This window comes from Callithrix jacchus, chromosome 2 (assembly GCF_049354715.1).
Source record: "Callithrix jacchus isolate 240 chromosome 2, calJac240_pri, whole genome shotgun sequence".
Lineage (NCBI taxonomy): Eukaryota > Metazoa > Chordata > Mammalia > Primates > Cebidae > Callithrix > Callithrix jacchus.
In genome coordinates, this window is record NC_133503.1 from 185,498,311 (window position 1) to 185,517,596 (window position 19,286).

General features: G+C 34.8%; 1 protein-coding gene across 10 annotated transcripts in view; it reads left to right on the forward strand.

Annotated features, from left to right (window-relative positions):
• The window catches only part of CDH18 (cadherin 18), a 1,140,329-nt gene that overhangs the window by 867,072 nt on the left and 253,971 nt on the right, over positions 1–19,286 (forward strand). For all 10 annotated transcript variants that reach the window (XM_078365644.1, XM_078365646.1, XM_078365648.1 and 7 more), the window contains one exon: positions 2,914–3,033. In XM_078365644.1, the coding sequence (XP_078221770.1) occupies positions 2,914–3,033 (120 nt within the window). The remainder of the gene's footprint in view (positions 1–2,913; positions 3,034–19,286) is intronic.

Genomic DNA, 19,286 nt, shown 5'->3' on the forward strand with positions numbered 1-19,286 from the left:
TCCCTTATGCTTCCCTTCTATAACCAAACTTCCTTGCTCTAGTTCCTCTCCCTAAATCTCCAGAATATTATAACTTGTTATCTATTTCTAAAATTTTTATTTCAGAAATGCTGTATAAATTGAATTATAGTATATAACCTTTTGGGGTTTACTTAATTTTCATTTAGTTGATTCCCTGAAGATTCATACAAGTTTTTGCATGTATCCGTAGTCTATTCACTTTTATTGTTGAATATTTCATACTTTGAATGTACCAGTTTGTTTAACATTTCTCTCATTGAAGGACATCAGGATGGTTTCCAGTTTTGGGCTATCATGAAAAATTCCAGCATACATATTTGTAAGCAGGTTTTTCTGTGAACATAAGCTTTTATTTATTTGTTAAAATGCTAGGGCTGGGCACGGTGGCTCATGCCTGTAATCCCAGTATTTTGGGAGGCTGAGGGGGGCAGATCACCTGAATTCAGGAGTTCACAGCCTGGCCAGCATGGAGAAATCTCCTCTTTACTAAAAATAGAAAAAAAATTAGCTGGGCATGAGGGTGTATGTCTATAATCGCAGCTACTTGGGAGGCTGAGGCAGGAGAATCACTTGAACCCAGGAAGCAGATGTTGCAGTGAGCCAAGATCTCATCATTGCACTCCAGCCTGGGAAAAAAGAGTGAAACTCCATCTCAAAAAATAATTATAAAATAAAAAATAATAATAATAATAAAATGCCTTATTCAGTTTATTGGGTAAATGTGTGTTTAGTTTTGTAAGAAATTGCCAAACAATCACATTTCTATTGCAGTATATGTGTGATCAGTTTCTCAGCATTCTAAACAGCAGTTGGTGTCGTCATACTATTTTATTGGTCTGTAATTTGAAATCTCTTTTAGACATAACACAGCTCTCATCCTCTGAGGATGGATAATTGCAAGTCATATTTCTTCTTAGACTCTCCATGTAAAAATACTATTTAGTGGCTGGAATCCTTAATATATTATTAAAAGTAGAATACATATTTATGATTTGCTAATAAGGATTGGTAAGCAAACTTGGCATATTAATTCTATTTTCTATGATCCCTTGAAGACACAAAACAAGCTTTCCCTAAAGTTGTGTCTAAAGTTCAACGTAGTACACATTTTTTGTTTCTTTCTTTTTTTTTTTTTTTTTTTTTGTGAGACAGAGTTTCACTCTTGTTGCCCAGGCTGGAGTGCAATGGCATGGATCTCAGCTCACTGCAACCTCTCACTCCTGGGTTCAAGCAATTCTCCTGTCTCAGTCTCCCAACTAGCTGGGATTACAGATATATGCCACCATACCCAGCTAATTTTTGTATTTTTAGTAGAGATGGGGTTTCACGTGTTTGCCAGGTTGGTCTTGCACTCCTGACCTCAGGTGATCCTCCCACCACAGCCTTCCAAAGTGCTAGGATTACAGGCATGAGCCACTAAGCCTGGCCTAGAAGTACAAGTTTTCTGGTTGAACAGACATTAGATCCTGAATCGTTGATGTAATTACTAATAAAAAACTGAATATTGTCAGTGCTTCCACATTCAAATACCAAAATGAATACAAATTTCACACAAGATCAATTGATTGTAAAAATATTTTTTCTTGATAGATAACCCAAATTAGTAGGTAGAATTTTCCTAGTGATGTGGAATAAAATATTGAGTATCCACCATTAGATGATTCTTCAGGTACATTTTATGAATAGATGTGAATTCTTAGATGAGCATTCTTACCCTCTAATTCTGCAATGAAGTTGTATATCCCTTAGTATATGGTTGTCATGTTACACTTAGATTAAGTTTACATTTAGATATTATTGAAACATTATATAGGTGTTTCTAATTGTGCAAATTGGATTTTAAAAAGTAAGCATAAAGACACGAGCATAATAGATTCAATAATTTTATTACCTCAAAATATAATATTTTAAATGTTATAAATTAATTTACTATTCTTTTTTTAAATACAGTGCAATGTTGGCACTGCATACAAGACACTAAAGGAATGAGATTTGAACTTAGTAAACAAGTTGGCTGGGCACAGTGGCTCAGTCCTGTATTTCCAGCACTTTGGGACGCCAAGGGGTCCGATCAGCAGAGATCAGGAGTTCAAGACCAACCTGGCCAACATGGCGAAACCCTGTCTCTACCAAAAATTAAAAAATTATCTGGGCATGGTGGAGGGTGCCTGGAGTCCCAGCTACTTAGGAAGCTGAGGCAGGAGAATTGGTTGAACCCAGGATGTGGAGGCTGCAGTGAGCCAAGATTGCATCACTGCACTCCAGCCTGAATGACAGAGCAAGACTCTGTCTCATGTCTCAAAAACAAACAAACAAACAAACAAACTAGCAAACAAAAAAAGAGACCAGTTATATGACTCATTAGTTATCCAGGTAATAATTAAACAGAGTGTATAAGACAGAAAATGACTTGAATGGTATGTTATGATGTCATTGATAATTTAATGACAACTCACCCACCCTCCCAATTTAATCACAAATAATTTCACCTCCAGTTTTCAGAACAGTCATGAAACATGCAATATAAAGCTTTATCATACCTTTGATTTAACTGTACAGTTAGTACCAATTTGATTTATGCATGACAAGCCAACCAAATTTTGGTTATGTTTTACTGCTTTTTAAAATGAAGATCAAAAGAGAACATTCAGGATGTTACCAGCACATAAAGAGCCATGTTAAAAGATTTGAGACAAATATTATATTTTAGACTCTCTTTCATTACAGTTGATGGCAGGGAAAGAAATAATATGTTTTATACATTAGTTAAGTTTACTAAGACACAGTCTTTACTGAACTCCATAGCTATTTCAGCATATCCATTTTCTGTGTTCAAATTAATCATATGCTAAATGTCATCACACACTAAAATTTGTTTTCCTGAATGCACAGGTACCTCTGTTCTACAGGTGACAGCTACTGATGCAGATGACCCTACCTATGGAAACAGCGCTCGGGTGGTTTACAGCATTCTCCAGGGACAACCATACTTCTCTGTGGATCCTAAAACAGGTTAGTGTGTTTACATGTAACTTGCATGCAAGTGTTTGCTACAGTAAATTGAAAAGCAAAGATTTTTATTTCTATATGGTCTTTTCTGTCAGATAATATTATTGTAACCTGATTTTAACATATCCTCACTTTCTCTAAAAAAATGTAATGGAATCATTGAAGATAAATCAACTGCTTTCTCTATTATGTTGATTATCTATTATTTATACCCATCCAAGAAAATGTTACTTATCCTTCAATATTTCTGTAACACTTAAATAATCTCTGTTTAAAACAAATATGGCATATTACATACATTGAATGAGATTTTCAAATATATTATTTGCTCTGCTTTTATATTAGTTTTAATTATTTGCTGAAAGGGTAAATGGTTCATTGAAATTTTTCTACATTAATATTGCTTGTCACATAAATTGTCAGATATATATACATACATATATATAAAATTGTATTATAGTGGGGGATTTCTATTTCTTGAGCTGGCAATATTTTCTAGGAGTAAATTTTTCAGCCCTCAAATATTGTGTTGTTTTAAAAAACAAAAAAACAAACAAACAAAAAAAAAGCCCAGAATAACGCCAAAGACATAAATACCTTTTCAGGAAAAAAAACTATAAATTCTGCTCTCCTATTTTTTACTGGCCTAAACAACCATATCATATCAATTATATCATATGATGTTATATCACATCAATTATATCATGTCATATCAGGCCAAAATGGTAATGAAGGCTGCTTAATAATGTATTAGAGGATTTGCTACAGCAGCGTAATCCAAAAACCATAAAAAGCGCATGTCCCAATTGAAAATCAGTTTGTTGCTAAAAATTTGGTTAAGTAAAACCCATTTTTAGTTTAGACAGTTGTTCAGTAACAAACAGATCTCAAGTATCTTTTAAATTTTAAGGATGTACATATTTACGACGCAAAGTAGAGAGAGATCCAGGATGGTCCAGCAGTGCCCTATCTCCTTTCTAAGCATGAAATGCACTCTGAATCAGATCAGCATGTGGCATCTCTAAGTAAATGGCCACACAGCCACACAACTAATGCGGAAGGGAGCCATTTTTATCATAAATATCTCTCTATACTTCTATAATTACATAACATATAACCCATTTTTTCAGAGAACCTGTTCCATAAGTCTACAGATCATATATTTGTTTTTCAATGTGCTATGTGAGGCATATTCAACTAAAAAGATGTTATGGATAAGCACCTTCTCTCTATCTAATACCACTAGATTATTTACCAAGAGTTTTGCCACTATCCTGTTTACAAAAGGCTTTCATTGGGTTGCTTGCCTTCTTTCTTTTCCTGGAGTGCTCCAACGTGGAAATACATTGGCAGAAATGGATCTCGGACATACTTGCTTAACTCTTTCTTTTTTTGTTATACTTTAAAATAAAACAATGTAAAACATATATATATAGAGAGAGAGATGAAGAATATATATATGATTATATATGTATATTTATTATATGCATTATAATTATATAATAGATTCTAATATGTAGTTAAAGTGAAAAATAGAAATTGGGGTATAATTAAATATATACAACTTTATATAACTTAAAATGAGTATGAGATCTGCAGGTTCTATTAGTTCCAAGGTATCAGTCAATATTTATGAAAACATGCTTATTAATCTAGTAATCTAAGTGGTGGCACAAAAATGTACATATTTATGATTACACATTATTATTCCATTAGAAGAGCTTAGAATTAGTTGAAAAGCTTGTTAGTATTTGATGGTGATATTTCACATTTTGTTCTATTTTCCCAATAACCATTTTTGCTTCAAATATAAAATAAGTGTAATTCTTACTTTAAAATACACATATCTCTAGAGGAAAGAAACAGGAATACAAACTGTTTCAACTGCCTTATTTAGGATTGTACAAACACACATGCACGCACATGTCACACAGACATGAATGCATAAAGACACATGCACAGAAACATATGACATTCATCCATTAATGATGCCGTACAAAGCCAGACATTTATTTATAAATAATGTTACAGTCACCTAATAGAATATTGCCATGTTATAAACATCCTGGATAAAAATTTAAAAAAATCTTTTATGCTTTTTATGCATACAGTTGGTTAACAAACATCAATTTTGTTCATGTGTCTGAATGTGAATGTTCATATATGTTGTGTGAGTAAACACGTGTATATGTATGCACTTGGATGGATAAATCAGGTCACTGAGAGCAATGCTCTAATAGTGTTGGACTGCCATAGTTTGTGATTTGGGGAAGCAAATATATCAATAACATAATATGAAAATACAATATGCACTCATTTATGTATATATATTATACATAAGTGAATACTTCATTAAACAACAAAAAATGTTTATCTCAAACATGAATAGGCTGCTATTCAAATGTTGCTCTACAAAATTTTCTTTGCTCTTGCATTTCTTTGTTTCTTTCTTCAGCGCTTTAATGTATTGAATAAAATGCATGCCTCCATTTTGATACGTGTTAATATTACTATAATACTGGCTAATGCATCATGGGAACTTTTGGATATCTGTCCTACTAGGTCATTAAGGGACAAAAGTGTTTTTAAAGATCTTTTAAATACACAAATATCTTAGAGAGTTAGATAGTTATCTGTAGGAAGTGCTAAGTGAGGTATAAAATAAAATGTTCAATAGTCTTCACAAACAGCAAATTTGGCAATTTGTGCTTAAAAGCCCTATTACTATGCAATTAAACATCCTCAAAACTAATGAATTTAATTGAAATTGTGCATAAAAGTGACCGGAATAAAATACAAACATACTAAAAACCAAAGAATCAGTTATGTTGGATGGACTGTTACATAAGAAGTATGGAAATAGTAGTCACTTGTAATGGTGTGTATTCATAGTATCACTTAATTCCATTTCCCTAATTGGCATGGCTTCATCTCAGCATGTTTCCAGTTATTTTTACTGGAGCCCAATCTTAATAAAACATAATGTTGACCCCACAAATTTTAGACTTGTGAGTACTTACGACTAAAATCAATGTTTGGATTGCCTTGTTTCCATGATATAGTAAATTTTATTAACCATTGTGATCTTCTGGAGACCTTGGCTTCCTATTTTATAAACGATTTTTGAAAAGCTATATTCAGAAAATGAATTGTGTAGCTGTTGAGTTACTGTGTGACACAGAATTGAATTAATAATGTCTAAATTAATTTTAAATATTTTATTGCGCTTTGGGTTCTGGGGTACATGTACAGAACATGCAGGATTCTTGCATAGGCACATGCATGGCAATGTAGTTTGCTGCCTCAATCCCCATCACCTGTATCTGGCATTTCTTCCCATGTTATCCCTCCCCAACTCCCTACTCCCTGCTGTCCCTCCCCTAGTCCCCCCAACATACCCCACTATGTGATGCTCCCCTGCCTGCATCCATGTGGTCTCATTTAAAACCCACCTATGAGTGAGACCATGTGGTGTTTTATTTTCTGTCCTTGTGTCAGTTTGCTGAGAATGATGGTTTCCAGATTAATCCATGTCCCTACAAAAGACACGAGCTCATCGTTTTTATGGCTGCATAGTATTCCATGGTGTATTTGTGCCATATTGTCCTTGCCCGGTCGATCATCGATGGGCATTTGGGTTGGTTCCAAGTCTTTGCTATTGTAAACATTACTGCCATGAACATACGTGTGCATGTGTCTTTATAATAGAATGATTTATAATCCTTTGGATATATACCCAGTAATGGGATTGCTGGGTCAAATGGAATTTCTATTTCTAGGTCCTTGAGAAATCGCCACACTGTCTTCCACAATGGTTGAACGAATTTACACTCCCACCAACAGTGTAAAATTGTTTCTATTTCTCCACATCCTCTCCAGCATCTGTTGTCTCCAAATTTTTAATGACAGATGTTCTAATTGGCATGAGATGGTATCTCAATGTGGTTTTGATTTGCATTTTTCTAATGACTAGTGATGATGAGCATTTTTTCATATGTTTGTTGGATGCATAAATGTCTTTTGAAAATTGTCTCTTCATATCCTTTGTACACTTTTGAATGGGTTTGTTTGTTTGTTTTCTTATAAATCTGTTTTAGTTCTTTGTAGATTCTGGATACTAACCCTTTGTCAGATGGGTAGAATGGAAAAATTTTTTCCAATTCTGTTGGTTGCCAGTTCGCTCTAATGTTTCTTTTGCTGTGAAGAAACTCTGGAGTTTAATTAGATCCCATTTGTCTATTTTGGCTTTTGTTACCAATGCTTTTGGTGTTTTAGTCATGAAGTCCTTGTGTATACCAATGTCCTGAATGGTTTTGCCTAGGTTTTCTTCTAGGGTTGTTATGGTGTTAGGTATTATGTTTAGGTCTTTAATCCATCTGGAGGTAATTTTAGTGTATGGTGTCAGGAAGAGGTCCAGTCTGCTTTCTGCACATTGCAAGCCAGTTTTCCCAACACCATTTATTAAACAGGGAATCTTTCCCCATTGCTTGTTTTTGTCAGATTTTTCAAAGATCAGATTATTGTAGACATATGGTATTGCCTCCAAGGCCTCTGTTCTTTTTTATTCGTCTATATGTCTGTTTTGGTACCAGTACCATGTTGTATTGATTACTATAGCCTTATAGTATAGTTTGAAGTCAGGTAGTGTAATGCCTCCAGCTTTGTTCTTTTTGCTTAGAATTGACTTGGCTATGTGGGCTCTCTTTTGGTTCCATAGGAAGTTTAAGGTGTTTTTTTTCTAGTTCTGTGAAGACAGTCTTAGGTAGCTTGAGGGGGATAGCATTGAATGTCTAAATTACTTTGGGCAGTATGGTCATTTTCACAATATTGATTCTTCCTAACCATGAGCATGGAATGTTTCTCTATCTGTTTGTGTCCTCTCTTATTTCTTTGAGCAGTGATTTGTAGTTCTCCTTGAAGAGTTCCTTTACATCCTTTGTTAGCTCTATTCCTAGGTATTTTATTCTCTTTGTCACAATTGTGAATGGCGGTTTATTTTTGATTTGGCTCTCTTTATGTCTGTTATTGGTGTATAGGAATGCTTGTGATTTCTGCACATTGATTTTGTATCCTGACACTTTCCTGAAGTTGCTTATCAGTTTCAGGAGATTTTGGACTGAGACAATGTCTTCTAAATATACAATCATGTCATCTGCAAATAGAGACAATTTGACTTCCTTCTTTCCTAATTGAATACACTTTGTTTCTTTTTCTTTCCTAATTGCTCTGACTAGAACTTCCAAAACTATATTGAATAGGAGTGGTGAGAGAAGGCATCCTTGTCTAGTGCCAGATTTCAAAGGGTATGCTTCCAGTTTTTTCCCATTCAGTATGATATCAGCCATGAAGTTGTCATAAATAGCCTTTCTTATTTTGAGATATCTCTCAAAAAATTGAGAGTTTTTACCATAAAGGGCTGTCGAATTTTGTCAAAGCCCTTCTCTGCATCTATTGAGATAATCATGTGGTTTTTGTCTTTGGTTTTGTTTATGTGTTGGTTTACATTTATACACTTGCATATGTTGAACCAGCCTTGGATCTTCGGGATGAAGCCTACTTGGTCATGATGGATAAGCCTTATGATGTGCTGCAGAAATTGGTTTGCTAGTATTTTATTGAAGATTTTTGCATCTATGTTCATCATGGATAGTAGCCTGAAATTTTCTTTTCTTGTTCAGTCTCTGTTGCGTTTTGTTATCAGGATGATGTTGGTCTCATAAAAAGATTTGGGAAGGATTCCCTCTTTTTGGATTGTGTGGAATAGTTTCAGAAGGAGTGGTACCAGTTACCCTTTGTATGTCTGGTGGAATTCAGCTGTAAACCCATCTGGACCTGGGATTTTTTTTTTTTTTTTTTTTTTTTTTTTTTTTTTTTTTTTTTTTTTTGTCGATAGGCTATTAATTGCTGCCTTAACTTCAGTCCTCGTTACTGGTCTTTTCAAGGTTTTGACTTCTTTCTGGTTTAGGCTTGGGAGGGTGCAAGTGTCCAAAAATTTATACATTTCTTACAGATTTACTGATTTATGTGCATAGAGTTGTTTGTAGTAATCTGATGGTAGTTATTTCTGTGGAATCTGTGGTGATTTCCCTGTTATCATTTATTATTGCATCTATTTGATTGTTCTCTCTTTTCTTTTTTATTAATCTAGCTAGTGGTCTGTGTATTTTGTTGATCTTTTCAAAAAACCACCTCCTATATTTATTAATTTTTTGAAGGGTTTTTTTGTGTCTCTATCTCCTTCAGTTCTGCTCTGCTCTTGGTTATTTATTGTCTTCTGTAGCTTTTGAGTTTTTTTAATCTTGCCCCTCTAGCTCTTTCAATTTTGATGACAGGGTGTCAATTTTAGATCTTTCCTTGCTTCTCTGTGGGCATTTATTGCTATAAATTTTCCTCTAGACACTGCTTTAAAGGTGTCCCAGAGATTTTGGTATGTTGTGTCTTCATTCTCATTGGTTTCAAAAAACATCTTTATTTCTGAATTCATTTCATTGTTTATTTAGTCAACATTCAAGAGCCAGTTGTTCAGTTTCTGTGAAGTAGTGTGTTTCTGAGTTAGTTTCTTAATCCTGCATTCTAATTTGATTGCACTGTGGTCTGAGAGAATGTTTGTTACAATTTCTGTTCTTTGGCATTTGCTGAGGAGTGATTTATCTCCAATTATGTGGTCGATTTTAGAGTAGGTGTGATGTGGTGCTCAGATAAATGTATATTCTGTGGATTTGGGGTGGAGAGTTCTGTAGATGTCCATTAGGTTTGTTTGCTCCAGATCTGAGTTCAAATCCTGGATATCCTTGTTAATTTTCTGTCTCGTTGATCTGTCTAATATTAACAGTGGACTGCTAACATCTCCAACTATTATTGTGTGGCAGTCTAAGTCTCTTTGTAGGTCATTAAAAACTTACATTTATGTATCTGGGTGCTCCTGTATTGGATGTGTATATATTTAAGATTGTTAGCTGTTCCTGTTGCATTGATCCTTTCACCACTAAGTAATGTCCTTCTTTGTCTCCTTGACCTTTGTTGGTTTAAAGTCTATTTTACTAGTGACTAGGATTGTAACTCCTGCTTTTTTTGTTCTCCATTTGCTTGGTAAATCTTTTCCATCCCTTTAATTTGAGCCTATGTGTATCCTTGTAAGTGAGATGGGTTTCCTGGATACAGCACACTGATGGATTTTGACTTTTTATCCAATTTGCCACTCTGTGTCTTTTGATTCAGGCATTTAGCCCATTTACATTTAAGGTTAATATTGTTATATATGAATTTGATCCTGCAATTTTGATGTTAGCTAGTTGTTTTGCTCATTAGTTGACACATTTTCTTCATTGTATCGATGGTCTTTACCATTTGGTATGTTTTTGGAGTGGCTGTTACTGGTTGTTCCTTTCTATGTTTAATGCTTCTTTCAGGAGATCTTGTAAGGCAGGCCTGGTGGTGACGAAATCTCTGGGCAATTGCTTGTTCATAAAGGATTTTATTTCTCCTTCACTTATGAAGCTTAGTTTGGCTGGATATGAAATTCTAGGTTAAAAGTTCACTTCTTTAAGATGTGGAATATTGGTCCCCACTCTCTTCTGGCTTGTAGGGTTTCTGCCAAGATATCTGCTTGAAGTCTGATGAACTTCCCTTTGTAGGTAACCCAACCTTTCTCTCTGGCTGCCCTTAGCATTTTCTCCTTCATTTCAACCCTGATGTACCTGATGATTATGTGCCTCGGAGTTGCTCTTCTTGAGGAATATCTTTGTGGTGTTCTCTGGATTTCCTGGACTTGAATATTGGCCTGCCTTGCTAGGTTGGGGAAGTTCTCCTGGATAATATCCTGAAGAGAGTTTTCCATCTTGGATTCATTCTCTCTGTTACATTAAGGTACACCTATCAAAAGTAGATTAGGTCTTTTCACATAATCCCATATTTTTGGAGTCTTGGTTCATTTCTTCTTACTATTTTTTTTCTCTAATCTTGCCTTCTCATTTTATTTCATTGACTTGATCTTCAATCTATGATACTCTTTTTTCTGCTTGGTTAATTTGGCTATTAAAACTTGTATATGCTTTGTGAAGTTCTCCTCTGGTGTTTTTCAGCTCCATCAATTCATTTATTTCATTCTCCAAGCTATTTATTCTCATTAGCATTTCGTCAAACCTTTTTCAAATTTCTTAGTTTCTTTGCATTGGGTTAGAACATGTTCTTTTAGCTCAGAGAAGTTTATTGTTATCCACTTTCTGAAGCCTGTTTCTGTCAATTCATCAGATTCATTCTCTATCCAGCCTTGTTCCCTTGCTGGTGAGGAGTTGTGATCCTTTGGATGAGGAGAGCATTCTGGTTTTGTGTATTTTTATCTTTTTATGCTGGTTTCTTCTCATCTTTGTGGATTTATCTACCTGTGGTCTTTGTAGTTGGTGACTTTTGGATGGGGTCTCTGAGTGGATGTCCTTTTTGTCAATGATGAAGTTATTTCTTTCTGTTTTTTAGTTTTCCTTCTAACTGTCAGGCCCTTTTGCTGTAGGACTGCTGGAGGTCTACTCCAGACCCTGCTTGCCTGGGGATCACCTGCAGTGGCTTCAGAACAGTAAAGGTTGCTGCCAGTTTCTTCTTCTGTTATCTTTTTTCCCAGAAGGGTACCTGCCAGATGTCAGCCTGAGCTCTCCTTTTCTGAGGTATCTCTTTGGATATATGGGGTCGGGGAGCTGCTTGAGGAGACAGTCTGTTCCTTATAGGAGCTCAAGTGCTGAGCTGTGAGCTGTGTTGTTCCTTTCAGAGCTGCTGGGCAGGTATGTTTAAATCTGCTGCAGCAGAACTCATAGTTGCCTTTTTTTCCCAGGTGTTCTATCCTGGAAAGGTAGGGCTTTATTTATAAGTTCTTGATGTGTTGCTGTCTTTTTTGAGAGATGCCCCCCCTAGCAAGGTGGTAACGTGGTCAGAGTCTGCCAGTAGAGGCATTGCTGAGCTGCTGTGGGCTCTGCCCAGCTGCTGTGTGAACTTCCCTGCAGTTTTGTTTATAGAGGTATAGTTAGAACTACCTCAGTAATGGCAGTCTGTTTCAGTAATGGTGGACTATCTCTGTAACAGTGAACTGCCTCAGTAATGGTGGATTGCCTTGGTAATGGCAGACTGCCCTGGTAATGGTGGACTGCCTCAGTAATGGCAGACATGCTTTCCCCTACAGAGCTGTGTTTGCTGTGAAACTGTCAATCCAGAGCGTTTCAGATTGCTGGTGTTTGTGGGGGTGGGACCTGCCAAGGCAGATTACTAGCTCCCTGTTTCAGCCCCCTTTTGTTCAGTGGAATGGGTGACTCTGTCTCCCAAGCATTCCAGGAGCCAGTTGAAATGGCTGACCAGATTTGTGTGAGTTTTTGTGCAGAGACCTGCTGCACTGGCTGAAACAGTCCTTCTCGAGACTCATGGCACTTCTCTGTCTGAGAATTTCCTGGTCTGTGGACAGTTAAACCTCATTTGGAAATGCAGTGATCACTCATCCTCAGTGCTCTCACTGGAAACTGCACTCCAGAGCTGTTCCTAATCAGCCATTTTGGATCATCTGAATATTTTTACAATGAAATCTTATTTATTAGTATAGTAAAACATCTTGTGGAAAATTTATTGTTTTAAATTATATTTGTTAAGATAATTATTTTATGATTTGTGCTCAGTGTATACCAACAAATGACAAATGTGCATTTAAAAGTGAAGTTTAACATTAACTACCATTTAAAAGGTGCAGGGGAGTACAGTGATAAAAATAAAAGAAATGTGCTATTTCTATCTAGATTCATAGAAATAAACCATTTTTTGCAGTTATTAAAGAAGACATTTTACTAACTAAGGAAACAGTGAAACCTAAGTAATGCATTTTGAGGAAAACCACTGAGGGAGAAAGTCATTTTGAGTGATCAGAAAATGAAATTCAAGAGAAATCTGGGATGATGGTTGTGTATTAGCACAATTCAGCCCTACTTCAATTAATGTAGTGTAAATTGAGTAAAAATAATTTGAATTTAAAGGTTTCTATGTCTCTTCAGAAACCATAAAATTTTTGTCAGGTGGTGACTACAAAGGCTGAATGATCAAATTCCTACACAAGGAAACTAGTTTCCATAACTTGCATCAGAGATAGAGCCAGCAATCTACCAGGTATCATTCCAGGGCCTTAGAAAAAGAAGGGAAACATTCCATTTCCTTGAAGAATGGAAGGCCAGTGTGTAGTTTTTAAGTGGACATGAAAATCTCTTAATGCTCATTACTTTCAAGGCCATTTGATGATTCTCTGATTGCTGTTTCAGGGTTAACAACGTATGAACTACTTAATGTTATTTTTGTTAGTGCATTTAACTTAAGTCATGCTTGTGTCTGTTTCATACAAATATATTGAATCTTCCCAATGACCAATTCAAGAAGCGTGAAAACCTAAATTAAAACCTGATGTCAGGAAAAACAAAGGAGCATACTGTTTACAAAATCCTAGTTAAGCCTCCCTTACAATTGTTTATAGTAGTTAATGTTGGCTCTTTTGACCATAATTAACATGAAATTTATAAATCATTGACAGTCAATAATGAAGTTCATAGATTTGTATAAATTGTTCTTATAGTGGGTTTTTCTGTCATGCCCAGTAAATATTACTGAGCCATTTATTTATTTTCATATTTGCATATTTATGTTTTAAACTCATATATAATTTTCATTCAATCTTTGCATATCTATATTAATTAATGTAAGAATATTTATTATAAAATATGCCAGCTAAAATCATTTATGCTGATACATTCTACATTTAATTGTCAGGTACATAAAAATAGTAAGACTAGACAGGTTATCTTTGTTTATATAATAAGAGCATACCACATATTCTTTACCACCTCTCCTAGTGTATTTTAGTATTTTAAATGTTTCTGTTACATGGTATTAAAATGGAATAGACACTGAACATCAACTATTTTGTCAATCAAATTCTTTTGCATTAATAATGTGTATCTGAAAGGGACAGAACACTTAACATCAAATAAAATTCCCTACACCTAATAATTACTATCAGTTTCAAAGTCTCAGTCAGATTATTATTTATTTTGACATGGCACTATTATAAATTTAATGAAGAAACTGCTTACTTGACCTTTCCATCAAAGATTAGTATGCTATTTGGGCTCATATTCTAGTTGAATTAATATGATATAAATATAGCATAAATTGTATATTTTTCTGAAATACTAAGGTATATTGCAAAAGAAGCTGGTAGTGCTTTGTTTTCAAATCCTAGAATACTAATTAATCAAATTACTTAATTTTTTTTGCTTCTGTTTTTGTGTGTATAAACTTAAAATGGTAATGACTAAATATCATGGAAAATGAGGACAATGCTCTTAGCCCAGTCCTTGGAGAAATATAGGACTCAATTTATCTTGTGTCCTTAAGATTGACAAGAGGTCTGGCCCAGTAGCTCATGCCTGTAATCCTAGCACTTTGGGAGGCTGAGGTGGATGGATCAACTGAGGTCAGGAGTTCAAGACTAGCCTGGCCTACATGGTGACATTCTGTCTGTACTAAAAAATACAAAATTTATCCAGGCATGGTAGTGTGCACCTGTAATCCCAGCTACTCAGGAAGCTGAGGTAGGGAAAATAGCTTGAACCTGAGAATCAGAGGTTGCAGTGAACTGAGATCATGCCATTGCACTCTACTCTGGGCAGTAGAGTAAAACTCTGTTGCAGAAAAAAAAAAAAAGAATTGACAAGAATTTCCACAAATTACCACACTTTGAACCATTATAAGGATTTGAAATAGTCTTATTTGAAGTAGAAAAAAAGATTTTGTTTGAAAGAATTTTTTAGTTGAAATAGCTATATAAATTTTCAAAAGATAAGGTACCTTATGAACTTACATGCAATTAAATTTCTTTTCAAACATTTTCAAGAAACCTTTTACAAATATGATAATTAAGAGAAATATACCATTAGAAAATTTTGAATGATAATCTATAAGGAGATAAAAATTAGACAATAAAACAACCAACCTCTTTGGAATTGACAGTCTTGATAGTATCTCTAGATGATGTACAGTGGCACGCTCTTTCAGAAACAACAGTCACTAATGCAGAGATCGTGACCGACAATAACTGATTCTTCAAGATGATCTTTTCTTAATATTTTGTAGCAGAAATCGATCAGGTAGCAGAAATATTTTGTAGCAGAAATCGACCTCAATGAATTTCATAGGATGTAATTGAAAAGAAGGTGTTTCAATATTATTTCTGCAGTCTGCATAAAGTAATTAAATCCTTAACATTTTTTGGTTCTCTATAATCTCCCCAAATTTATTTCATTTCATTTTTTCTCAGTGAGCAAAAATATTAAGTTAAATGATTTCTATATATGCTTAGAAAACTGTATTAAGCATCTCTACAAGTTATATAGATTTTAATTTTAATTTTATGTAATTTCATATGAAAATCTATTTTACAATAGTTTTCACTTACCAAAGTCAATGTTTTATACTTATTAAAAGCTAAGAAGACAAAATATTTAAATTGTCATTTGCAATATTTGCAGGAGGAAAGATTATTTCACAATAGAATATGCTTTGTCAATTTATCTTTTTATAGCTCATTTCTATTGATAATGATAACAGTTATAATAATTGCTTGCACAAACAATTATACAGTAAGTCCTCACTTATTCATAGATTCTGGGAAATCATAATTTTGAGCAAATGAAGTTTAATGACACCATATATTGTTTCCATCAATGTTATAAGGAAATGAAGTTATAGAAATGACATTACTTGAGAACTTGCTCTACATCCTTTCTCTCGTTATCACCATTTTAAAGAACCTATCAAAGACATTGAGAACTTAATGTACAAACATTTAAAAATAATTCTGTTATAGCTTACTAACAGACAAAAATATTTAGGTAGTAATCATCAAAGTTGAGTAATGTGTTCCTCTTGGAAAAAAATAAATAGCTTCCGTTTACTGAAAAAAAAAAATCTCAATTTGTCCACTTTAGGGAAGAATTCTAAGTAGTTCCTGAACTGCAGCAGGTTGTATGAGGAAAAACAACACAAGAAAAAAAGTCCCAATTTTGAAAGCATTTAAGAAATAAAGGGTTATTGCACTCTAGTAAACATTAGTAGTTGTCTATTTAATACCAATTTTTCATTTTGCTTGTTCCGTCATAACTCTGATTTTACTCAGGGTAGCAATATAAGCAATTAAAAATCTAGATTTTTCCGACCTCCCTGTATCTGTTGACACTTGTCCAACCAGTGAGGCCAATGAGGTATTTCAGGAAAATTTTGAAATCTTTATAAAGGTGTCAATGCTGCCTCAACTGACTTTACCATCTTCTGACTTAAACGTGTATTTTGTGATCATGTGACAACAAGCACATGAAGAGAAAGTTTCATGGAGATTGCTGAAGGAAAGGACCTCAATGAAGTAACTCCAATTACATTAATTTATCTTGAGACACACACATACGCTATGCTAACTGATACCTGGGACCTTTGGGAGATGCACTTTGCAGACATGAATAAACTTCATAGTACAATGCACTGCCCCGGCAGGGACTGAGCTGGCTTACTGAGATTACTTTCCTTACTCTCAACCTAAATTCTATGAACCAGAGAGAGACAAAGCTCTCTCTCCATACATAACCACTTTACAGTTTCGGTAGCAATATCAAACTGCAAAAGGACATTTTTCACACTTTAAATGAAATATCAAACATTATATTAGGTTTGTTACTTGGAGGAATCAAAATGAAACTAAATGTATTTTTCTCTGATACTCCCCTGAGAATGCATATTTGGTAAATAATTTTATTGCCATCACAAAGTAGCAAAGTACTTTACAGACACCATAGATATCAGATAGCTCTCCTACTCTGTGGCAAGATCATAGTGTCCTTTTGACATGAACAGAATAATATCTATCAAATTTAATTGCTCTGCATATAGTTCCAACAAAACCAAATTATAGATCAGCGTTCTATGCTAGTCAAACTATTCATTGTAGCCGTAGATGAAACCATTAGGATGTAATTAGGCTGAATTGTACACTTAAATAAATGTTATGGTAATGTAAATTAAACTTGCATAAAGCTGTTAAACCAACAGCAGAAGGAAACAGTTGAATCTGCTTCTTCAAACATAACAACTGTTTGTCAAAAAATTGACCAGCTGCTACCAGGAGAGTAAAAAAATCATCTAATTCACTATAAAATGGTAGTTGTACCTTTACATATCAAAAGATAAGAATCAATATTGGTCAACTGCAGCATGTCTTATACAGTTTCTTTCTAATAAAAGACAAATTTATTTAATCTTCTTTTGTGACTTCACTCTATTCCTCCTGCATGGTCTCAATAGTAACTATTGAGAAAAAAATACTGGAAATTATTGTGTAGCCAATAGCCTGACAAATATATTAGCTATTAATACTATTTAATTTATTGTCAAATATTAAATCAATAGAAAATAGGAAATACTGTGATTGTCTCCTTTAGTCTTTAAACCTGATTAAACATAATTCATGATATATAATCACCAAGCTATTTGATTTGTTTTCATCACTTTAAATTTATTCTGAGGTAATTTCTCCCCCTGCCATAGGATTAAATGTACTGCAATCTCATTGATTTCCCTAGATTCTTCCCTAACCCAATATCTTAGATATCTACAATGAAATCTAGAAAACATTAGAATATTATTAATGTTCCACAATTTTTACCACTATATATACACATATATAGAAATGCACATATATGATTTCCCATTTTATATATATGTGTATATATATACATATGTAGAATACACACATGTGTGCACACACACACATATATATATATATATATATGTATATATATAATTTTTAAGCTCATACCTACCCCTACGTTTCAACCAAGCAGTGCTTCTGTGTTATTTTTTCACTTAGGCTATTACTCCTCCTGGCATGCCCTTCCCAGGAAAACTTACACTTCAATAGTTGATTCCCTGAACTCTTAGAACTAATCTCTCCAATCTTTGAGTAACATTTTTATATTCCTCATAAAACGTAGCAGTAGCCCTTTTATTCAGATATGTCTTCTATACTCTGAGAGCTCCATAAGGGCTTGAATACCAGAAGTGTTACTGTTGCTTTCCACACCAGGCCTTCCTGGGTGCTTTACACACAGTAGCAGATTTCTAATTATCTACATATTCTTTTATTCCTATGAATTTGAGGGATACATGTACAGTTTGTCTCATGGGTATATAGTGGTAATATTTGGGCTTTTAATAAGCACCCAGAAAATGTACGTTGTACCAATTAAGTAATTTCCCATTCCTCACTCACTCCCACCCTTCAGAGTCACCAGTATCTATTATTCCACATTCTGTGTCCATGTGTACATATTATTTAGCTTTCACTTATAAGAGAAAACATATAGGATTTGACTTTCTCTTTCTGTGTTATTTTACTTAAGATAATGGCCTTCAGTTTCATCCATGTTCACGCAAAAGACATGATTTCATTCTTGTTTATGGCCGAGGAGTATTCCATGGTGTATATATACCACATTTTTCTTTATCTGTTTTTGTTTTTTGAGACAAATTCTTGCTCTGTCACCCAGGCTGGAGTGCTGTGTCAGGATCTTGACTCACTTTAACCTCAACCTCCTGGATTCAAGTGAGTCTCCTGCTTCATCCTCCCATGTATCTGGGATTACAGGCACCTGCCACCACACCCAGCTAATTTTTGTATTTTGAGTAGAGACAGAGTTTCACCATGTTGGTCAGACTGGTCTTGAACTCCTGACCTCAGGTGATCCACCTACCGTGATCTCGCAAAGTTCAGGGATTATAGATGTCAGCAACCACGCCAGGTGAAGACTTTTCTTTAAAATCCAAATAAATTTCTCAAGCTCCCATCCTATACAGTTTGGGGAAAAAGAGTCCCCCAACCCCCTTCCATTACATAGTTGTGATTTAAGTGCCAGGCGATATCAGAGCCCCTACCATGGCAAGTGATTGGCTTATGGGTAATAAGAATTTGCCAACAGCACAGGTTTGAAAGGAATGTTTTTTTGTTTGTTTGTTTGTTTTGACATGGAATCCTGCTTGTCACCCAGGCTAGAGTGCAGTGGCTTGATCTCGGCTCACCGCAGCCTCCCCTTCCCGGGTTCAAGCAATACTCCTGCCTCAGCCTCCTGAGTACCTGGGATTACAGGTGCATGCCACTACAGGCCAGGCTAATTTTTGTACTTTTAGTAGAGATGGGT